Genomic DNA, 24,785 nt, shown 5'->3' with positions numbered 1-24,785 from the left:
CGCGTTCGGTGAGAACACGGCAAAACGCCGACGGCGTGGACAACAGTTCTGCGCGTTGCTGGTGCTGCTGCATGTCCAAGTTTATACAGCTGATAAAAATACTATCCTTACTCCATATAGCTCTCTACTAATTTGCTATTACAATTGATGCTTCGCCTTTCGGGTGAAACTGCGACAATTTTTTCTGTACGTATCGTCCCAGAATAGGTTGAAATTTATCTAAGAGTGAAACAGGGAAACTGAAGTTGATAGAATAGTGAAACACTTCTTTACGGAGCCGAATGCCATGATACACAGGTCTCAGGAGGTTGCCTTGACAACTGTCCTTGGCATGATCATTACTCCTCTGTACAGGCAGCCGTGATATCATATACCATTGTAACAACTGTTGTCGGCCCATTGGTTATTCTTTATTGCTTGATGGTACCAGTTAATTTACTAAAGAAGCTTTATCATTGGAATATCTTAGAAAGTACCTTAAGAAATTTGAAATTTCTACTGATGGGTCATGAGACAATAAACTTGCAATGTTACTTATAATATTGCATTTTATACAACATCCGTAAATACACTTGTTCTAAAGGCGGAGATCTATTCTTTTTTTCTTTTTTTTTTCTCAGAATATCAAGCCTTATACACTGAACCTCACTGTTGTGTCTATATTTCATTCCCACTGCTTATTGAATGCATCGCTAACATTGACGTTTTTCCTCTCTCCTGTCTTCGGTTCAGTGAAATGCATCTTCCAGGCCTGCTCGCGTTTGTGGCAATCGGAGCGACAGCCCGTGCTTCGCAGAGACCTCACATCGTCATTATTGTCGCCGATGACTTGGTGGGTAGTGCGTCTCGAATATTGCATCCATATCGTGTGAATACTTCACGACTAAATCAAGATAATACAAGAAAAATCACACGACCAAGAAGCTGATGGCTATGGACAAATGCGAACACTCAGAAAACGTGCGGCGAAAGATCACCAGCAACCTAGCTTAAGCTTGCAATAGCAGGCTCACATTTGTTGCAAGTGTATGTATATGATTTGCCATCTCGCTTAAATGCACCCTCAGGGCCAGAATCATCCCACTTTTTTTTCTCGGGCCTACTATGGTCGAATGCTTCTCGTAAAGCCGTCCATCTACAATACACCTCCTGAAGCATCATCAGGAGTCAGGCCAAAACAAGAAACATCAATAATTTAGAAAAAAAGATGGCCGCCACAGGCTTTCTTCTAAAAATGGCTTCCAATTCGATATGGCGTTCGGGTAGTGGGTGAAGTTCATAATCGAACATGTTGGTCGCGGAAGGGACGCCACTAAGAAGACAGACAACAACACATCGCAGCTACCGTCTGATTTTATTGCCACTTCAACATTGCCAATATACTCCATGTGTCTGCAAAGACTGCCTAACATGCTAAAGGAGAGCGCTCAAAATAAAAATGCGATTTTTGCACACTCACTTAGCGGGAATGGCGGACATCTCAAAGCAGGTTAAGCGTTCCAAATTTCTCGCTAATTAGTTAAATATACTAAATCTAATTATTTACGCAGTTGCGCGGCTACCGATAATACATTTGCCTGGTAGCGCCCGTGGTATCTGGGCGTTTTCTTTTTTTCTGGTAGATAACGTATAAAGTCGTATGTTGTACTTTTTCTTGTTTTTTCTTCTTTTCTAGCGCTCGTGCCTGCCGCTTCTGCTAAATTGATAATCGTGCCCTTTGTGGCCGCTTAATTTAACGCCTAGCTTGCGAATGATATCTGATAGCCAGTGTTCTGTGCTGCCGACATAAACGAAAAGCACGCCACGTGCTTTAATCAGCATGTCGAAATAAGAAAAACGGTTCGTCTCAAATGGCGCAGACCGGGACACGCCAGAAGATGTCAACAGCCAGCTGAAGTTTCTCGTAGACGTGTTTGCCTGCGCTCCTCAAGCGGCTTCAGTTTCCCTGCGAAAAAGTGATAAAATTCTCGTAGTGCAGGGGAAGAACCTTTGGCGCGATTTCAAAACGTACAAGATGGTATCGTCAGTAGCTGAAAGCTTTACATTTTCAGCAGGCACGTAACTAATTCGAATGTTAAGCATGTTAGGGCGCCCGTTCCTCCCGCGAGCGTCGGCAGAACCGAGTGCAGCAAAGGAGGAAAGAGCGAACACGAAGCGGGGGATTAAGAGAATTCATGGGCACTCTGTCAAGGTCTGTATAGAAGGTTTATCTAAATATACAGATATACATAAATGTTTCGGTGTTCTTTATTTTTTCACGCAAGCTATTGCTTTGTGGTCCCGGTGGTAGACGGCCAAGGGTTCGGTGACGACGATGGACTGGTTCTCGGCGAAGATTAAGTCCGAACACGAGGGCCTGATGGTCACTGGCACCTTGAGATAGGTGTAGCACAATATCCCTAACCGTTCGAGCATAAACGAGGGCAGCCAATTGCCACCAGGCCGCGACACGTCCACGCCAACGACAAGTCGCCAATGACAAGGACTGGAGTTTGATCGTCGTCGGCCGGATAGAGCAGCCATACAAAGTGGTCGTTCATAAAGTCCTCTACGTTGCGCTTGGATGAGGCAGGTCGAACGTACAGATTGGAAAGGACCGTCCCGCCGGTGGTCTTTACGCCACACACGTCGGCACAACACGCCACTCTTTCTAGTTAAGTGCGGAGGCCAGGCAGAATACAGGTACCCGTTCGTAGGGCTCAAACGAGACACGTTACCCTTTACGAGAGCGTCCTTGCACGTACTGCACACTTAAACCCTCGCAACATCCTCCTCGCCGAGAAAGCACCGAGTCAACACGTCCACAGACCGTATCCCGCTGAGTTCCGAGAGGTCGTTGTCGAACCATAGCCGATCGCAAACTGTACAACTCGATCCGAAGTTACAGTCGAGAAAGTCTCGCCTCAACCTCGCGTAGGCGCCGTAAAATCCTTGTGTGCATTCGTTGCGGCCAGCGTCGTCGGCTCTGCGCCGTCTCTAGCGCGCCGCACGCATCTCGGGCACGTTCCTCTTCTCGGGTCCCCGAGTCGCTGCGATGACGATATTCCGTGGCGCGGGTGCGCTCTTCCCGCACCGATGGGTCGGCCGGCGCGACGTAGACGCTTACTCTTCACGTGGCGAGCACGTTCTTTTTCTCGAGCCGGCGGCGCGGCGCCGAGGGTCAGATTCCCACCGCTGCTCTCGGCGTCGTTCCTCATAAACCGCTGTTATTCAGGACCTACTAACCAAGCTGTTCAGCCTTGAGCAAGGTGGTCAAATACAAAACAGCGAACCGAATCGACACCACTCTTGCTCATCGCTCGACCGCCACCACAACGTGGAGACCGACCATGACCGCCAAATCAGGTCTCGAAACCGTAGCCCCCAAGACCAGCATATGCACAGCTTCCAGCGACCCATTTCTTTTTTCAGGCACGCAGAATGATGAAATAAAAATTCGCAGCCATGGGGACTGCCGCTACATGAAAGCGCTGACGTCTCCCACCAGAGGGCTCGCAGTTCATCGACCGACCGCACTATTTCCCGCCAACGACACCGCAGAGTCCGCCACCGCCAGATGTGCCTACAGACTACAAGCTTGACAACTACAAAACCACAAAAAGTGTCCAACTCCACCGGTACTGACATGACCTACCGTGTACCGCCGCGCCAATTTACCAGCGGAAGCCATCGTGGCACCTAGACCAAGAGTAAGACGGACATGCAGAACCTGCTGTTCATGTGCAGGCCCAAGGACACAATGAAAGAAACTCCTCTGACCGCTCCTCTGGTCATCTGCGCGCCGTCACGTGAAGTCTGGCCTTCTGTTCCAGCCTGGTGGGACGCCAGCAGCAACCGCAACCGCCGGCGCCGCAGCAAGCTCGTCAGGTTGCTGCAGACTCATAAAACGACGATTATAGAGTATACTTGTTGCGCCGAGGAAAACATGCCATGAGTGCGACGAAAGCGCGCCCTACCGGCTTTTCTCCGTCAAGACTGCAGCAGCCCTCGTCGTAGTCCTCGCCGCGCGAGGTCCATCCGCCGCTACCCTGGCCGATATGACCAACTCGTTCAAGCGCTTCCCGACCGTCTTCGGCTACAAGCTGGACCGCAAGTGAGGCAACCTCAAGGCTCGCGTCAAGAAGACTGACAAAGGCGGTGCGCCGGCCGGAAGCAGCGTTCGCTTTCCCATCGACAGCCTGCGTCCCAAGAAAAGAATGGCTTCGGCAATTTGGACGACCGCAATGTCATGCTCCAGCCTCCGGGGCCTACTGTAACTACTGGCAGGTAGTGGCGGGTCCACAGCCTTCCCTTTCGAAGCTTCAAGCCCTTAATCGAAAACCACGTTGCTACCTTGGCCCTGGTAAACCTACCTCTCCTTTCATCGTTAAGCTCGCCTTCCTTCAAGAGCCGGCCTTTTAACAAATAACTTTGGACCATACTCCCGTTGTACCGAAGTCCTACCAAGCCCCTGAATTCAGCCCGTTGTTCGCTTACCATGCTTCAACCCTACGCCCACATCTGTGAAGGTCGTTGTATCTCATTGCGCGCACTACTGTGCCTCTGCCAACTCGAAGCGTCACAACCCCCGCCAGCAACCATCGTTTCCTGCAAATGTGTTATCGTCTCTTTGCAATAAGACCGACTTCTATAACCTCCGCCACGTTCGACATGTTTGCAACCCATCCAGCGTCGTCTGCTAACTCCAGTTTCTATGTGCCACCCCTCTTCACTGCATTGTGGACCGGATGTTTTCAAGTGCTCTAAAAAGGTCGTTCCTGATGCGTAGTACTGTCGATCGACCAGGGGGGGCGACGTGCTGTGCAGCGTATCTACCTTCTATAGCACACACGTGCATGCGCGTGTGTGCTATACGGGGAAATACGTTCGAGCAGATGTCGTTTCAAGGACACAGGTGGTAGCTAAAGCGTGTTTCGATTAGCTTTGATGCGATGGAAACAGATGCGATGATGACAGTTTTTTGCACAACGGAGCCAGCTGTGGAAGAAGGAGACGACGAACGCGTGAGCAGTGGCACGAGGGGCGCCAACGAATTGTGGAACACGACGACGCTCGAGCCATTGCTGATGATAGTTTTTGTTCGCGGACAACGGACATGCCCTAACCATATACAGCTTCGCTGTAAAAACGGCGAGAGCGAAGAGCGCGAGCAGGAAAGCGGAGGAGGAGGGTGCAGCAGAAGCATGAGTGAAAGAGGAGGGTATGGCGAAAGCATGAGAAGCGTAGTGCCGCGCAAGACGCTCACTGCGGCCACGATGGCTACTGATGGCACCAGAGTAGCGCGCGTCTTCTTGGAGGTCTGTCTGCGGCGGCTGCTGTGAATCGCGCCCACGCGTTACCCACGCGCTGCTTCTCGCTATCTCCTGGGGCATGATCTGCCCCAGGAGATAGCGTGGAGATAGGAGATACCCTAGGAGATAGGAGTGCTCTAAAAAAAAGTGCTCTAAAATCTTTGTTCGTTTGGCGTTCTGTTCAGTTGCTGCAACGTCACAATTGTGGCAGTATGCAAAATTTGTGACAACAGGAGGGAGAGAGCAGCCAATCGGCAAGCGGTGAACTCCCCGGACGACAAACGTCTGTGGAGCTCGTTGTTTTTGGTGACGTAAAAATGACGACACGCTCCTGTCAATCATTTTGATTACGAGCACGTCGTCTGCTAGGAGCAGAACGCGACGAGAGATGTGAAGTTCGAACCCTTCAAGCGGTCATCCGCTCGCTACAAGACCGGCTTCGCATGACACGTCTGGTGGATTAGATTAGATCCAAACGGTGGCTGCAGCTACCGAATGGTTCACCGCTTGCCGATGGGCTGCTCTCTCCCTCCCTTTAGCACAAATTTTGCATACTGCTACGTTGTGACGTTCAGCAACTGAACAGAATGCGTTTCGAACAAGATCTCCGATCGCGCCCCTGATCAGTGAGGCAGTCGCTCCATACTTTGTTCAGTTTGCAACGTGTCGCACGAGACATTGTCCGCGCCAGCCAATGTACCGCGAAATGAAAACGTGTATAGAACTGCGCTAAAATTTTGTATTAGGGAGTATCGTAATCGTCGGTGAAATGGTTAACTAATTATTGAGAAAATTAGAACACTTCATTTGTTCCAGATGTCCGCCTTTGCCGGTAATCAGGCTTGTGAAAACCGCATTTTTATCTTGAGTGATCGATTAGGAATTTCGGCAGTCTTCGTAGGAACAACTGGTATACAAGAATTCACACTGAAGGGGAAGCAAAACAAGCACGATAGGAAGCCATTCTTTAAATTGCAGAGCACATCAACCGCATCTTCTTTGTAAATAAAACTGCAGAACTAGCAGTAATGCTCCGGTTTCTCATTTCCTTGATAACGTAAGCCTCGAACAATGCTCTGGCCACGGAAGTCCTGCTTTTGCTTCGTATTATGATTTCTTTTATAGCCTTGGGGGGTTCACATTTGCAAGATTGGCAATGTGCTACCACATGCTATCCTAACTGGGTCTCTGTCGACCTTTCATGTTCGGTGGCTCTCTGTTACGTAGCGGCCTGTTTTTGTTGCTTTTATGACATGAGGAATTGTAGGAAGCATACTTCATCAAGGAAATGGCAAATAGGTTCATTAGTGATATGCCTATAGTTCGACAAGACAAGGAAATGATGTACAGCTGCCGCGGACCCGCCGCGGTGGCTCAGCCAGCTAAAGCGTTGCGCTGCTGAGCACGAGATCGCGGGATCGAATCCCGGCCGCAGCGGCCGCATTTCGATGGAGGCGAAATGCAAAAACGCCCGTGTGCTTACATTGTAGTGCACGTTAGAGATTCCCAGGTGGTCAAAATTAATCCGGAGACCTCCACTACGGCGTGCCTCATAATCAGAACTGGTTTTGGCACGTAAAACCCCAGAAAGAAGAAGAAGCTGCAGCGGAAAAAGATTAGCGCAAGTGACCGATCACCCGATAAGATAAATTGTGATACGTGACGCTGTTGTTCCCTAGCATGCCGAAAACGAGCTCTTTGAAACATGAATCATGTGGTACTTTAGATACCAGTGTGCACGGGAAGAAGAGCGTTGCGTACTTGTGCCAATCTTTTTCCGTTGCAGCTGTACATGCGCGCTGTAACATAAAGGAATGTCTTACCTTTTGTGCTTTGTTGTTTTGGTTGCCCTCCTGTGCTGATTCGTTTATAACATTGCTGTTGATCAAATGGCAATAAAATCAGTAGGTAGTCAAACGCGCAGGTGTAGCAGTGCAGGCGCGGCAAGTGCAGTATGCAGCAACAAAGAGAGCAAGCGCGCCTACTGTTGTGATCCGGAAAAAAGTGTTGCGTTCATGTTCACTGTTCCTTGCTTTGCGCACTGTCGGACTCCTCACAGAGACCGTTCACGCGGCAACATGCGCCAGCAAGGGGAAAGCGCCAAACTGTTGGCAAAGGCAGTTTTCCAAAAACGAATTCACGTGACAAACTGGATTGATGCATGCATCAACATACTAAAAAAAAATGTCACAGTTTCGCCCTAAGGGCGACGCAATGAATGCGTAGCAACACAGCAATGTCATACGAAGTAAGGTGAGCGGCTTTGGTAGCAATATGAATTGTAGTACCCGCCGTGGTTGCTCAGTGGCTATGGTGTTGGGCTGCTGAGCCCGAGGTCGCGGGATCGAATCCCGGTCACGGCGGCCGCATTTCGATGGGGGCGAAATGCGAAAACACCCGTGTACTTAGATTTAGGTGCACGTTAAAGAACCCCAGGTGGTCCAAATTTCCGGAGTCCCCCACTACGGCGTGCCTCATAATCAGAACTGGTTTTGGCACGTAAAACCCCATAATTTAATTTTTTTTTAATTGTAGTAAACATGAGCTGATTAAGTAAGCAGGTGTGCTGCGGCGTAAGTAGACCGACATGAAGAGAGACTCGATGAGCACGAGAAGGCGCGTGTGAAACGGTGGTGTTGATGAGAAGCGCTTCCCGTGGGCAGCGCGTGCGAAGGGACACACCTGTAGCGCTGCACTGCCGATCCGGGCAGCATTGCATGTGTAGCGTGCGTTGGAAAATGTCGCCCGACTATTACTAACTGAATGAACAAGCGTGGTGTGAGCGCGCACAAACAAACACGAATAGATCACACTGAATGACTGCAGACAACGACTGTCAAAACGCTGGCAGCAAGCATACGCCGCAGCGGGCGAAGTATACGTGCGGTCTATCGCTTCAACGGAAACTGAGCGGCGAATGCACGGCGCATAAAGGTCAGAGCCGTGTGGAGATAAGAGACGATGCGGACGAGCGACGAGCGCGGTTGTTGGCAGAGTAGAAGTGCCCCCCCCCCCCCCCCGCTCCCTCCGGCGCTGGCTTTCTGCTTCCTTGCTTGCGCGTGGGAGATGAGTGCGTTCGCTCTCAGTGATAGCGCGCGTCCCCGCACGCTTCCGCTCGGGCATACGACGCGCGGCGAAGATTTTATCTATAGGGAACCTCACGGCGACGGCGACGCCGACGGCAGAAATCCGGTTGAAGTGTTCATATAATTGCTATCGCAATAAAAATAGCGCTATAGCTACAGCACCACAGGAAGATGGAGAACGTTGAAGCTATCAATTGGTGCTTTATTTATAGAGAAGAAATGTGTGGATTAAACACCTTCCCGCCTATTTTCATGTATGTACATACAGTCTGTTTCACACTTAGGGCAAATCTCGGAGCGCATTGCATCGCGATGCGGCGAGCGCTGGAGTCGGGTGCCGGAAGTAGCTCGCGCAGGCGCAGACGGTCGAGGCACGTTATCTTGAACCATCGTCGACTGCTACGGCGGCGGGCGCTGGCCGCATCGTCGGGAAGTGTGAAGGGCAGTTCATCGTTACTGCGGGCACTGAGCCTCTAATGTTAATTAAACGTTGTGCGCACATTTTTGTGTCTCCTTCTTGTCGCTGCGTATTACGGTAGCACACGCAGTGAAGAAATATGCGTGCACGCACTCAGTACCTCGGCCTTTCGAAAGAACAAACGAAGCGGGCTGTCAAAAGAAGTGTGTAGAACCCCATTTTTGCCAATGAAGGCTCAGAGGTTGGCGTCGCACAACGTTTAGTTAACATTATCGGCTCAGTGCCCGCCGTAACGATGAACTTCCCTTGACAGTAGCACACTTCCCGACGATGCGGCCAGCGCGCCCAGCGTAGCAGTCGACGCGGTGCAAGATAACGGGCCTCTATCATCTGCGCCTGCGCGAGCTACTTCCGGCAACCGACACCAGCGCGCGCGGCATCGCGATGCAATGCGCTCCGAGATTTCCCTGAAGTGTGAAACAGACTGCACATACATATTTCACTACGAATAAACCACCACTTGATAGCCAGCGTCTGTGTCGCTCTCCTTTCTGCACTCCTGTAGCAATAGCGTTCAACCGTCTAGCCTAACCGGCCTAACTTCCCGCACTTTTTGCTGAATTGTTGGTCCACTCCGCTGACGACACTGACGTAGCTCAATGCAACTAAATCACGAAGTACCACCCGAAGCGCGCCGGAGGATTGTGGCTCGCACCGCAACTTGCTCAGCCACGTTATGCTCGGCCGCGGCATGACCCAGCTCTTCCGTCCAGCGTGCATCTGGCACATAGCCCAGACAGGAGGCGAGCGAAATGCCAATTTAGTATGCGACAACACTTCTGTATTTCCTTGACATTATATCCTAACTGACGATTGCTTCTTGCTCTCAGTTAAGGCGCACAAATTATATGACAATCTTCTTGGTACCGGAAACTTATTGCTAATAATCGCGTTCAAAAGAGATAACATTGTGGATGTGGCCCCTGGCTACCGAGCTGCAGCTAGGACATCGGTGCCGTAAGCTTTCTTTTTCTACGTTCTTAGCAGCTCTACACTCTTAAGAGCAGGCTGGCAGTACACCACCGTTTTTGTAGTTCCACTTGAGCGATGCCGTCGGCCTCGCAGGGCTGGGCGGACGTGGGCCACCACGGTTCACGGCAGCTGCTGACGCCCAACCTCGATTCGCTGGCCGCCGATGGACTGGCGCTGGCCCAACACTACACACAGTCCTCGAGCACGGCCACCAGAAGCGCCCTCCTCACCGGACTTTACGCTATACACACGGGTAGGTCATATGGCCGCTTGCCATCGCGGAGCCTATGTGCGGGCTTTTCATTGTTCGTTGTACAGGCATGACTGCTTCCTATAAGGCCCCGAGATGTTTGAGTAGCCCCCCTTCGGGTCTGACGTCAGCTGGGAGACACCGCTGCCGACGCCGCGCGCGCGCTCGCTACGTGAAGGCAACTTGATGCTTACAGCCGACCTGCGCTACTCCAGGTTTTGAAATGCGAGTTTCAGGTTTGTATAACAATATGCAAGAAATGTTCCAAGAACATTATTTCCTGCGAAATCGAGCGAAGTCACCGTCGTCCCCACGCTTAGTGTGGATTGGTCCTGGTATCGTCTGCTAACGGGTAGTTGTGTACGGCATTGGTTTACAATTCTGTTCCATTGTCACGGAACATAATTTCAGATATCTTTTAGATAGAATTTTCAAACAGACATTTTTTTTTTATTTCTCGAAGATGAATTGCAGCATCTGGCTTTCGGCTATCATGTTTGCGCTGTATCATTGTGTTTGTCGCATAGCGCATCAAAATGCGGTATTTTACTACAATGTGGCATGAGTTCCAAATAGCATTAGGTAAGTGATCGATCAGCAGCTTTAAATGGTTCTGTACGATGCAAGCCGAACCTGATCAGAAAGCATGAAGAAATTGTGAAAATCTAAATCTTGTGGCTTAGTATTAGATCACAGATTTGCCAGAAATTTCGTGAACCTTTCACTTTCAGCAGAAAGTTTCTATGCTTCTCGCCAAAAAGAAAAAAAATATAGAAAAAAGTGATGTACGATGCGAGTACATTATCAATGTGATGAACTTAGTGGGCTGGCTTTAAGGACCACACAAATAGGCATCGGTGCAATAAATTTTTGTCGCAATTATTTAAGGACGTTTTCCTACGTTTTTTTTTCTTTTTGTGACATGATATATTTATTCTTGCATTCATATAAAGGGATGTTTTCTCAGTGCTCCTCGGTAGTCTGAACGTGGTTCAACAGAAACAAACCCGCGCCAATCTAAATAAACACAATTTTCGCATTAGAACGGAGGACTCCCCATTAGTTTGACCATCTAGGGCTCCTTAACGTGCACTTAACCCTAAGTACACGAGCCTTCTTGCATTTCGCCCCCGTTGAAATGTGGCCGCGGTCTGGACCTACCCCGCGCCCTCTAGCTAGCGCAACGCAATAGCGACTGTCACGGGATTAGAGCGCGAGCTCAGTACTTTTTTTGTGTGTGCAGGTGCTTTATTTTTTCTTCACATGAACATGATTACACAGATATCTGGACCGATAGCCAGCAAAGGCTAGTTTCCGGTCCAGTGTCAAAATATAACAGACAGGTCAGGTGCAGAATTCTGGAACATGTCTTGATTTATAACACACAAGAAACATTAAAAAATATTCCTAATTAGTTTATGCAAGTAAGTTAGAGATTCTGGTTGTCAAGAAAAAAGAATTTGCTACACTGCTTGAAGTTGCGTGCGGTTTTAACCTCTAGGGGTAAAATATTCCAGATTTTTGTGCCATTGAATTCAATTACCCTTTCGCCATATACATTATAACACTTTGGTAAATTGAGGTTACCTTTCAAAGCATGTCTAGCACTGCGAGGTGGAAAAGAAAAGACGTGTCGAGGAATAGGAAACTTAGTGCACAAAATATTGTTAACTGAAATTGCGATCTTATGATTACATAGTGCCTTAACCGATAACACATGTTGTGTTTGGAAAATATCATTAAATGTATCACTGTTGTAGGTTGAAGTGCTAATTATTTTCAGAGCCCTTTTCTGTAGTTTATGTAAAGGTTGTAACTACGTCATGTAAGTCACGCCCCATGATTCCAAACAATAACTAATATGGCTATGGCAAAACGCATAGTAAAGGGATTTGAGTACTTCTCGAGGGAAATATTGTTTTGCATTTATTAAGGAGTAACAACCGTATGCGACCTTCTTGCATGCACTATGAATATGGGCTTCCCAATGTACATGTTGGTCAAATATTACGCCCAGATATTTAATCGAATCAACTTCTTGAATGCGGCTATTATTTAACCTAATATTTATTTGTCTGGTGTCAACATTGTTTCTCCTCGATCGAAAAACAACATATTTTGTCTTATTGCTATTTAAAGTTAATTTGTTTTCTAAAAACCACGAGGAAATTCTTGGTAACTCGGCCATCACATGTGTTTGCAGTGCAGGGAGTGTGTCTCCTGTAAATAATAAAGCTGTGTCATCTGCATACATTAGGACGTTTGAGTTCTGTAGAGAATTAGGGAGGTCATTAATGTACAACGAGAATAATATGGGACCGAGCACACAACCTTGTGGGACTCCACTGGTGACTGTGGCTGTATGTAGAATACTAATCACCCACTACTACCATTTGTTTCCGTGAGGATAAACAGCTGGAAAAAATTCGAGGGAGTTATTTGTAGCTCCATAAGTTTCTAGTTTTTGCAATAGTATTGAGTGGGAAACCATATCAAATGCCTTTTTTATATCCAAAAATATTCCTTTTAGTTTATTTTGATGAAGTGCAGAATTTATTATTGCGTAAGTGTCAAGACTGCAGTTGATGTCGATCTGGAGGGAACAAAGCCCTGCTGCTGCGGACAAATTACATTGTTATCGTTTAGAAATCGCTTCAATCGGTTGGAAATTAGTTTTTCAAAAACTGTGTTTATCACACTCAGAACTGAAATTGTCCTATAATTCTCTGGTCGGTTCGAATCTCCGGACTTGTATAGGGGAACGACTTTGGCTCTTTTTAATATATCTGGATACGAGCTAGAAACAAACGCTAGATTAAATACATGGCATATGGGAGTGCAGAGAATGCAATATTGTCTTTTAAAACCCTAGTGGGTATACCATCATGACCAGCCGCTTTCTTTAGTGGCATTTTGTTTATCGTTGATATAAGTTCGTTATGAGTTATTTCTTCTAGGTGAAAGTCATTTTCAACTATCCTAGGTAGGACAAGTGCGGGCTTACTGGATAAAAACTGATTAGCTAGATTCATTCCTATGTTAGCAAAATAATAATTAAAATCATTACCTACTTGCGTCGATGGTTTCTCAGGTTGAATGCTGTATTTTGCCTTTGCCTTTAACTTCTTTAATGATTTCCCATATCCTTTTTGTGTTACCGCTCTCGTTCTTAATAAGGTTAGTATAGTATTGCTTTTTCGATTTTCTAATCATACTAACTGACCTGTTTCTAAAGTATTTAAAGCTCTCCCTATAATATGAATTTGATTTATTGCATTTTCATTTACGGTAAAAAGAGTCTTTCTGTTTTAATGTTTCCAGTATAGTATTGGTTATCCAAGGACACACTGGTCGCTTGTAATTGTGGTGCGCATATACTCTTGCAGATTGCTTAATGGCATTGCAGATACATTGAATAAGTGTTTCACACTGAGTATGTCCATCGCACAAATCAAATACTTTCTGAAAATCTACACATTGAAGCAATCGTCGTACTTCTGCATAAATTATACAAGTAGATCTTCAATCCCGTGTATTACACAAAGAGGACATGTATTTTCGAGATAAAAGAGAAACGTGGGGTTGTGATCTGCAATGGTAACATTGTAGACACCTGCTGATACATTAAATTCAGAATTACACAAGATGTGATCAATAAGATATTCGGAGTGGTTTGTAATACGTGTGGGAGAAGAAATGACATTTTTTAGATTTAGTGATTCAAGTAAGAACATGTAATCATAACAATTCTGTTTCAAAAGGTCAATATTGAAATCTCCGCAAACGATTATAGGGTCCTCTGAGGAAACAAGGGGTACGATTATTTTTTCCATGGTTGTAATAAAATCTTTCATGTTTGATGAAGGTGGCCGGTACACGACTCCTACTGTGGCACCGCATTTCAACTGAACGAATATGGTTTCAGCATGTGATTGACAAATTGAGCTTTGTGGGAGCGTAACATACTTAATGTCACTTTTAATAAATAGTGCCACTCCTCCACCTCGGGTTGTCCCCAATCTTGGTTGCGATACTGTAACATAACCCGGTAGCTGGACTGTCTCACTTGTTTTTAGCCATGTTTCTGTTATGGCTATAATATCATAAGTAAATGTATGCTGCGATAAGTATGCTGATAGGCCTTCTAAATTTTTTCCAATACTGCGTAAGTTACAGTGCAAAAGTGAAAATGGTCTTGTTTACGATGTAAATCTTCAATTTCATCAAGGTCATAAGGCATTAAAACAAAGTAACGTTGTTACCAGGGGTGCCAATTCCAACTGCTATACAATCTGATACAAAATCTTCGGTTCTTGTAATATGGACCACACGTGAGTTTTCGGATTTCCTCATTAGAATTTTTCCATCCGACACCCACCACCACTGTAACAAATCTGTGTGCCACCACTGTAACAAATCCATTTATGCACACCTAAAAGAAAACCTTTCCCTTGACGTGATCCAGAAACCGCGCAATTCAATCTTTCACAGTCCGGATCGACCTCGGCAGTCCCCACTAACCACTGATACAGAGTAGCAGAGATAACGCGCTGCCTCTACGACCTTTCATCTCTTACACCACACCTTGTTTACGGACTTGAATCTTCGCTGCATTATCTTTGAGACCAGAAACGCATTTCTAAAGCTGTATGTATGACTCCTAAATGTCTTATCCTTTAAGCGACTCATTCATTTTATCTTTTGATTTTTTTTCAGGCACGCAGAATGATGAAATAAAAAATTCGGAGCCATGGGGACTGCCCCTAAAGTTTAAAATCCTGCCAGAACATTTCAAAGATCTGGGCTATACGACGCACGCCATAGGCAAGGTATAACATATGTTGCAAAGCATGATCGTCTGGCATCAAGTTAAGCTTCCTAGGCGTTGCTAAAACACTGCCTCAACTGTTTCCTTGATGCAATCGCTGGTGCAGTGGCACCTGGGCTTCTTCAGGAAGGAGTACACCCCACTTATGCGAGGCTTTGACCACCACTTTGGCTTCTGGACATCGCACCACGGTTACTACGACCATTGCTCGCACGAGGTATGTGCAACGTGTATATTTAAACTGAAGAGGCGGTATTGCGTAATAGATATTGCGTAGGGTGAACAAATTCGAGACATCAGGGCTCCCTCAATATCATCGTAAGGTGCAGTGCAGTTCAAAAAAAGCGACTACAGTTGGTGGCTGTTCATGCTTTCTTCTTGCGTTATGTACGAAAACACAGGGCAGGAAAATATGAACAGATGAACGTAACTCAAATTTACAACTGGTTAATCAGTCACAACCATATAAAACCACCAAATAATAGGGTTAGAATAGTATTGGGGAAGTTAATTATTGCAGTGAATCTGTATATGGCTAGGCCAAACCAAAATCTGTCCGTCTGATGTGCGCAGAAACGCCTCCGCCGGAACCCGTGCGCTTGCGCGAAGAAACCATGTACGAGAAGAGTTATAGGCAAGGGGAGAGAGAATGACTGAGTTTACAGATGACGTAGATACACTCTCGCATTGACGGATACGTCTAAGTGGGAACTGCGCATCGGAGGTAGCAAGCGGCAAGGGCGGGCCGAGAAAGCGGCGGTGCGGGCAGGGCAACGTCAACGTGGCAATGGCGGGAACGCCTTCGCCGGGGCCGAGGCCCGCTTTCGGCCGGGAGTTTCTCGAGCGGTTCGACAAACAACCTGGCAAACATGGCCCCACGTTTCAGCTTCGCTGGATAAACATCTTTACGGAGCGCTTGGGAGGTGATTTTTTTTTTATTCCTTTGTCGAAACGATAAGCCGAAACGGAAATGAAAGTAAAATAAGAACTTGCCGCCAGTGAGGACCAAACCTACAACCTCCGCATTACGCGTGCGTTGCACTATCGATTGTGCTTTGGTGGCGGCTGTTCACGCGTTCACATTCTTGAATATTTATGTATGTGTACAAGATCTGACCCGCGGAGCCAGTACCACTCAAAGTCATGGCGGCGGATGTGGAACATTCTCTTGACGGATGGCATCATGTAGAGCGTGAACTTTAGCATCAGGCAGCTGACCAATAAACCCGCGAATGCTACCTGAAGGGATCAAACATGGGGCAGTCGACACCTTCGCTATGCAATAAATGTTAAGGGGAACCGAAGGGTCCAATTTTAAATGCGAAGCATTTCTTGGCGAACATTTGCTACTTAGACAGTATCTATCTATCTAGCCACGTCTTCGCACTCTCATGGTCGTTTCGTCAACTTGGTATGTACCGAAATTGGCATACAATGACAAGCGTATATGACGAACATAAGTGATATGTCATAACATCAATGTCATGACATGCGTGTCATGTAGGTCATGAAACAGCCACCTTCGTATTGCTGCTCTCATAGTCGTTTCGTTAACTTGATAGGTACCAAAATTGGCATAGTATGACAGGACTGTAAAAAGAACATAAGTAATAGGTCATGACATAAATGTCATGATATGCGTGTCATGTAGGTCATGACAATGACCAGCGAAAAAGATTAACACTCAAAAACCACTTCAATGGGTTTGGACGTGGGCACTAAGTGAAGGAAACACTAAAGGATGCTGGTAGAAGTCATAGTCTTGAGCCTCGCTCAGAAAAAATGTCAATGACTCTGCGAAAAAACATTAACACTCAAAAGCACTGAAATGGGTTCTGACGCGGGTACTAAGTGAAGCAAACACTAAAGGATGATGGTAGAAGTCATAGTCATGAGCATGGCTCAGAAAAAACGTCAATGACTCTGCGAAAAAAGATTAACACTCAAAAGCACTGAAATGGGTTCTGACGCGGGTACTAAGTGAAGCAAACACTAAAGGATGATGGTAGAAGTCATAGTCAGGGGCATGACTGAGCAAAAAATTAGGAGCACGCTTAAGCTTCGATTTTAAGAGTGGAACACGATAGCATTCAAAGATCTCTGACTGTTACTCATGATTCCCGACGACTGCAGCTTATGCAGCCGTAATGGTTACTGGCAAACACTGGCGGTGAACGCTATGCGCGTAGGCGAGCTTTCTGGTGGAAGCGCGGCCTCTTGCGTGGGCCGATCCCGGAGATAGTGCACAACCACGCCAAAAAACATTACATCATTTTCAGGTTTCCGTATTTGTTTCGCACTTCTAATATTTCAGTCTGAGAAGATTTAACATAAAAGGCATGCGCTGTGGGTGTTTTGTTTCATAACACTTCTTTGTGGATTGTCATTCTCAAAATTCCGAGGCATAGCTTTGCCAAGAATGCAAGACAAGGTATGAGCAACATTAATGACAGAATGGTGTGGCATATCTAAATGTGGTTGGGGATGATTTTCTCGGCCGCGGGCGCCAATGCCGACGCCGAAATTTCTGCGACACGGGGCTCTAAACGCTATCGCGTTAAAATGAAAATGACTCAGCGAAAGAAGATTAACACTCAAAAGCCACTCGAATGGGTTCGGACATGGGCACTAAGTGAAGGAAACACTCAAAGATGATGGTAGAAGTCGTGGTCATTACCATGACTCAGCAAAAATGAGAATGACTCCGCAAAAAGATTAACACTCAGAACCCATGGAATGGGTTCGGATGTGGTAATAAGTGAAAGGAAATGCTAAAAGTGAGATGGTCGAAGTCATAGTCATGAGCATGACTAAGGCATGCGCCTTAAGGTCTCTTAGGTGTAGCTAAAGGGACACCTGATGATCATGACATCAATGTCATGGCATGCGTGTCATGTAGGTCATCAAACAGCCGCCTGCGTCTTGGTGCTCTAATGGTCGTTTTGTCAATTTGGTAGGCTCCCCGGCCGCACACTGCTTCGCATAACATCGATTCCCACAGGGCGTGGGATCTGCCAGCTTTTTTGTTTGTCACGACCATATAAAGACCACAGATAATGAAGCCAGAGAAAGCATATGGGAAGTCATTTGTATTTTAACAGCGAAGCTGTTTAAGCCAGCCGTAATTTGTGGTGCGTGCCAAGAAACTGCGACGCCATAGCCATGGCCACCGAAGGAGGAGGAGGAGACCGCGTGCGTGCGCACGCGGTATCCTCCTCGCGAGCTCCCTGTCTTCCCGACCCCCGCCTCTCTTCTCTCCACGGCGCGCTGAGCCAGGAGAAAAAAAATGTCGCAGTTCCGCCCGAAAAGCGAAGCATCAATTGCGATAGCAACTTAGTAGAGAGCCATACGGACTAGGGATACTAGTTTTATTGGCTGTAATAAACTTGAATACATTCGCTTATTAACTGAATTAGCAAGCGCGGTGTGAGCGCGCACAAGCAAATATGCATAGATCAAACTCGATGACCGCGCACAACCATTGTCAAAACGCTGGCGTGAACAAGCGCGGCCGCCACAGCGAGCGAAGGTTCGTGCGGTCTATCGCTTCAACTCCCTTTGTAATTGTTTAACGAGTGGCACTCACTCTTGCCGACATTCTGTTGCTGAAGCCCTTTCTTGAAGGTTAGCGATACAATGCTGGCGGATGAGCAAATTTCTGTATCCTCGAGGAAAACCTTACATCTCGAAGTGGCGGTAACACGTTCGGACAGTTGCAGCAGCGGTCCGCGAACTTGGCCAGAGAGATTCATTCCATTTCTTAAATACCAGTCACTATTTTTGCAGCCAACTACTGCACACGTCTTCAATCCACATGATTCAATCTAGCATGATTAGAGCACAGTGCGTTAGCGAAAACTCAGTTGCATTTCCGACAGTTGATTGCACAGAAGCAAGGTAAAAGCGGTAATGGTTTCGTATTCATGCGCGGTCACTGAGGAGACGTATAGCGCGCTGCCGTAAACGCTATCTCGTTTCTCTAAAACAAACTGATCCGCGAAAAGGGTCAATAAGCCTCCTGCAGATTGCTTTCAAGATAAGGCGCGCGCGACCGCGCGCGGCCGTGCAAAGTACGCAGTGGGGGCCGGAGTCGACCGCCCCCCCCCCCCTCCCTCCCTCCTGCGCTCCCTTCCTCCCTGCGCATGTGAATTTGAGCCGTGATCGGTGGTTCCCCATGCGCATGGTCACAAAATGCGGGGTTGCTGTCAGAAAAAAACGCCCCCCCCCCCTCCCTCCCATCCCTCCAGGGCCTTTGGCACGACGGAAGACGGCACGTTTCCTGTCAGCTTCCCTCTCTTGCGCGGCCTAGATTGAGCCGTGATCGCCGGCTCACGCTCACACGCTTTGACTAGTACATATATATAGCATACGGCGCGCGGCGACGATTTTATTGCCCTTTGACTTTCTACGGAACCTCACGGCGATGGCGACGCCGACGGCAGAAATCCGCCTGGAGTGCCCATAAAATTGCTATCACAATAAACAACAAAAACGGCAACACTTCAATATCAAACTTCGTGCGCGATAAAAAAACTTTTGCAACTCCAATTACTGGTCAGCTTAATAAACCTAGAACGAAATAAAAGGACGGAAAAAAACTTCAATGCGGCTTTGACGCAAAGAATAAAACGTAAATAGGTAACTCGTTTCTCAATAGGAAAAATGGGGCTAACATATCCAAAATTGCCCACAATGCTCTAACTTGCCTGAACCCGTTTATTCTTGCGGAAGCTTCTAGTGTTCTATTGCGATAGCAATTACAGGACACTCCAGGCGCAGTTCTGCCATTATCGTCGCCGTCGCCATGAGGTTCCGTTAAAACCCACGAGCGATAAATTCGTCGCCGCGCTGTATGTGCGAGTGAGAGCATGCGACGGTGAGCCGTCATTCGCGGCTCGCACACGCAAGGTCTGGAAGCGGGAAGGAAGCGCGCAGTCTTCCAGTCGCGCACCACGCTCCGGAGGGAGGGTAGGGAAATGGAGGGCCCACGCTTTACTGCGGCCGCGCGCTCCCGCCTGGCCGGAAGGTTCCGGGGGCCTTCTGCGCCGAGAGCACCCGCCCGCCCGCGCGGATGTATCTTGAAAGCTACGTGCGGCGGGGCCAGATTCCGCCCGCCATGTGTTTTCGCGACTAAGATCTCGTTGATGCGAGTGCCGGCACGCATCTCAATTTCCTAGCTGCTGCTGGCTTCCTGACTCACTGCAGCGTTTACCGCTAGTTTCCGCGGTCATCGACTGAGATGCGTTCATGAATGCTTGTGCGCGCGTGATACCGTGCTTGTTAATTTAGTTAGTGTCCCTATGTTTACAAGTTTATACGGCCGATAAAACTACTATCCTTACTTTGTATTGATGTCCGCTAATTTGCTATCGCAATCGATGCTTTGCCTTTCGGGCAAAATTGCGACTTTTTTTCCTTGCTAACACCCTGCGCAAGCAGCACAGTAGATGTAGTGCCTTTCCCAGTCATTTTATTTATTCTCGACCACTCCGGACGAGGTTGTGTCAGCAATTGACAACTTAAAGGCCACTACCGTAGTGTTAGACATCATTCATCTTGGCTGTGTGAAATGAAAATTTGACTTACAGCACATACACAGACAAAGCTACGGACAGCAAGAATGATGAAAGGCAAGCACTTGTCTTTCTTGCTGTACCTTGTCTATGTATACGCTGTAAGTCAAGTTTGCAATGGAATACTAACTAGCCCGTACCCAAACCCTGCTTGTGTGAAATGAGTGTTTAAACTACCATCATTCGTTGTTTCCAAAATTATCAGCCTAATGCTGAAAACAGGCACCAGCTCAGTAGAATTACTCCAGTATTTAAGAAAGGTGGTCTTTCATTGCTAGCTAACTATAGGCCAATCTGTGTCTCCATTCTTCAGTAAGAATATCGAAACATTATTGGAAAAACAGTTGAGAAAATACCCGAACAAATTGATTATTCCTTCATCTTACTAATTTCGATATCCATAAGTTTTTTTAATCTGACCTAGCACTCGCATCCCTTACCGATCAGTTAAATATGTATTGATGATGGAAAACTTGCAGATCCATATTTGTTGGCCTTTTAAATAACTTTTCAAAGCATGTCGTTATCATGTATTTTGGAATTGTGTTCGTTCGCTTGTTTTTGGTGCTGTCTGTGTAATTTCGTATGCTTACTAGGTCCAGCAGGTCCCATTTCAATATTTTACTATGGGCAGTCGTGCTATGTATCTTGACTACCAAAATATTTTGCGACACTTAAAAAATATTATTTCTTTTAGGTATACGTAAAAGAACGCCAGGGGGTCAAAATAAACTTAGAGTGTCGCATTAAAGAGTGCCTCATAAGCAGATGGTGGTTACGGCTAGCCCCGGAATTTCTTTTCTTTTTTATAACATCGTTTTCTGTCGCAAAATGAGTTAGCGTGCTTGTCAGTGTGAGGGACTTTTATTAATTTTTCTTATGTTTTTTTGCAGACATATGCCGTTGACGGGAAAACGCTGTCATCGTGGGGCCTTGATCTCCGGCGAGATTTCTCCGTCGTTAGCGACAGGGCCGGACATTATTCGACGACTCTGTTCACCGATGAAGCGGTTGATGTGATTCGTTCTCATAACGACTCAAAGGTAGCCGTCCCTACATTGGAGCTGAAATAGGGGAAGACTAATCTGTCTCTCAGCCAGAGCTGACGCGCCTAAACTCGGTGTTGTACTGAATGTCTGCCTGATACCGTGAAGTGTCAGTACTCGCTATCACCACTCGAACACGCACAAAGCAATACAGCGAGCACGGCTGTTCCTTTGCTTTACACTATGAAATCCAACGTTCCTTGCTCGCAATTTAAACGCAAACTTTGTCTCTACACACCTAATATGTAGCATGTTTTCCAACTAAACTTTGCGAGATATATTGAAGCATTCTGTCTGGCAAATACTCGACATTCTTTTGTGGTAGCATTCATAATGTTGACTATCCCACTAAAGTGTTTCCATTTGGGACCTCTCTGCGTTCTTGACATCTACCGACTTGTTTACGTGCATTCTAAGTCATAAGATATCGAACCGAAATTTCAAGTTCAAAATTTCTTAAAACAACATTCAACTTTAATTAGGCATAAGGCCTTCCGTCTGGCATTATATTCGGTCATTTACAACCCGCTGTGGTAAGTCAGTGGCCAGGGAGTTATGCGGCTGTTCGCGGGTTCGGTCGCTCTCCATAAACATTGTTAGTCAGCTAAGACTGAACATTTAGTAATGTGAAGCGTCTAGTTAGGCGGGATTAAGAAGAAAATATTGATATATTAAAGGGGTTGTTGTGCTCAGTGACGCCATGGACGGGAACATCAGTTTTATGTTATCCTAAGACGTCAAAAGATAAAATTTCCATTTCACGAAACACCGGCACACTATTGATCATATCTAGTATTCGTTATTATTCTAAGTTCACGCTTCTGTAGATTTTCTATGGGTTCAAGGCATGTTTTATACGTGCATCGCCATGAATTGACGCAACATGACAGGGGACAATGGAAAAAAAAAGTCGCAGTTTCGCCTGAAAAGCAAAGCGTCGATTGCGATAGCAAATTAGCCGCCAGCTATACTAAGTAAGAATAGTAGTTTTATTGGCCGTATAAACTTCTAAACATAAGCATACTTACTAAATTATTAAGTATGCTGTCACGCGTGCGCAAGCAAATATGAACGCATCTTACTCCATGACCGCGGAAGCTCGCTGTAAAAACGCTGTAGTGATAAGCGCGGCAGCAGCAGCGAGCGAATTGACCTTTGTGCCGCATCAACGTGAACTTGGCCGCGAAAATGCAGTGTAGGGCGGACTCTGCCCCCGCCGCAGATGGATTTCAAGATACAGCGGCTCGAGCGGGCGCGCGGCGTGGAACGCGCCCTCCCCCTTCCTACGCTCCCCTGGAGCCTTGCGGGCGGGCGCGCTCTCGGCTCGCCTGGAGTAGGACGTTGCAGATGGCTTTCAATATACAGCGGCCCGGAGGAGAACGGAGAATGCGCCCCCCTCCCTATGGTGCGTTGTGTGCGACTGGAAGACGGCGCTTTTCCTTCCCGCTCCCCTTTCTTGCGTGCGCCAGATTGAGCCGCGATCGATCGCTGGATCACCCTCGCACGCTTTCACTCGCACATACGGCGCGCGGCGACAATATTATCGCTCTTGTACTTTATACGAAACCACACGGCGACGGGACAGCAACGGCACAAAGACGCCTGGAGGGCCCATATAATTGCCATCGCAATAAAAACGATATAAAAAACTCCGAGAATATTGGTATTAAAATAAGTTCTAGCCATTTTCCGCATATTGCACTCAGACCCTAATTTAGCACATACTGAGTTGACATGACGTTGCCAGTTAAGGTGGCTGTCGAAAATTACACCCAAATATTTGAAATCTGACGTCTGCTAAAGGAGGCAGTTGTTTATTGTTGGGTGAAAAAATTAAACATTTAGAAGTCTGTTATGGGAGTGAAATATTGTGTATTTAGTTTTCTTTACAATATTTGCTAATTTGTTCCCTGAGAACTACTTACAAATGTTTTTTTTTTACTTCTGCGTTAGGTACATTGTCACAGACCCAGTGAACGACGTGCAGACGCCGGACCAAATTCCAAAGCCGACTTATTAGCTTCCGAAAATAATCCCACGAAAGCAAGGACAATTAAGAATGGGCCCTCTGGTTCGCCAGCAAACGCCGGTTGCTGTCCAAAGACCAAGTCAGAGCCGAGAGTTGTCAAAACCCAACAAAATATATTGTCCACACAAGGCAGTTACACACACACTTGCACCCTTAGGCTAGACACAACACAAGACAAATCAGATGGGTATTCACAAAACACGGGGAAATAATTAACGGCAAGCACTAAGACTACAACACGTAAAGTACAAAGTGAATAGAAACACCAATCGTATTCACTCGTGCTGGTCTTGGAGTCAGACGATCTCGGCGCAGCTCGGGGCAAATCTCGGAAGAAGGAACTTCTTCCGGAAATGCACACGCTCGATGAACTCGTCGACTTGCTTGCCGGGGAATCCTCTTCTTCCGCAGACGGTCGGTTTTCACGTTACATCTCTTCACTGGAGCGGTCTCAACTGAACTCTTCTGATTCTCGCACGCCGCTTTTATAGCCTTCGACGGCCGTTCTCGAACCTTCGGTCGGAGTCGTGATCCCGTAGCATGGCCAAAGCCTGGGAATCTTCTAGTCTTTTCTCGCACCTTCGACCGCCACTGTCGGAGTGGCGTCGAGGGGGGCGGGGATGATGACTCATCCCGTTGGCGCACGCTCACACTGTAGTAATCTCTCGACTCGCCGGGTGAGAAGGTGTCTCGCCGCGCGTGTGCTCTCTCTCTCCGGTTACCGTCGCTTCGTCGTTGATGTTTTAAACGTCTAGACTCCGTTTGTCGCGTCGGCTGTTTGAGGCATATGCGCTCTCCCTCTTGGTTGAAGTTGCCATGGGGCCGGCGTGTTTTTTCGCTGGTTGCGTGACACGCGGTGCGCGCTTTAATTACGCGCTCTTTTGTGACATATAAGTTCCAGTTATAAAGTGTTAGCAGTAACTATTATCTGCGTATTGTCAGCATACAGTAGCATCTTCTCGGAATTTATTAAATCGTAAGCATTCCTTGGCGAGTCCCCAGCTCTATCACGCGAAAATACATGGGAAAAGTAATGCCTTGTAACTGCACAAAAATGCGCAATTTGCGAATACATTTAATCGTTAAAATAGTGTAAATCGAGATGATAGGTAGCTTCATATATGGTAAGGAACAATTTAAACAACACAATAATAAATTTGGAGAGAGAATACCCATAGGGATACATGGACTTCATAAAAAATGCATGGGGAAGCTTATAGTAGGGGTAGGTC

The 24,785-nt window shown here is 46.9% G+C and overlaps 1 protein-coding gene across 1 annotated transcript in view; it reads left to right on the top strand.

Annotated features, from left to right (window-relative positions):
- The first annotated feature begins 736 nt into the window (after nucleotides 1-736).
- Nucleotides 737-24,785, top strand: part of LOC119465002 (arylsulfatase B-like) — a 76,737-nt gene continuing 52,688 nt past the window's right edge. The window contains exons 1-5 of the mRNA XM_037725849.2: nucleotides 737-832; nucleotides 9,921-10,080; nucleotides 14,794-14,906; nucleotides 15,012-15,122; nucleotides 21,372-21,521. Coding sequence (XP_037581777.2) covers nucleotides 737-832; nucleotides 9,921-10,080; nucleotides 14,794-14,906; nucleotides 15,012-15,122; nucleotides 21,372-21,521 — 630 coding nt within the window. The remainder of the gene's footprint in view (nucleotides 833-9,920; nucleotides 10,081-14,793; nucleotides 14,907-15,011; nucleotides 15,123-21,371; nucleotides 21,522-24,785) is intronic.

The sequence above is a fragment of the Dermacentor silvarum genome, chromosome 9 (assembly GCF_013339745.2).
Source record: "Dermacentor silvarum isolate Dsil-2018 chromosome 9, BIME_Dsil_1.4, whole genome shotgun sequence".
Taxonomy (NCBI): Eukaryota; Metazoa; Arthropoda; class Arachnida; order Ixodida; family Ixodidae; genus Dermacentor; species Dermacentor silvarum.
The sequence above is the reverse complement of the archived record's forward strand: the minus strand, read 5'-3'. Positions and strand labels throughout refer to the sequence as shown.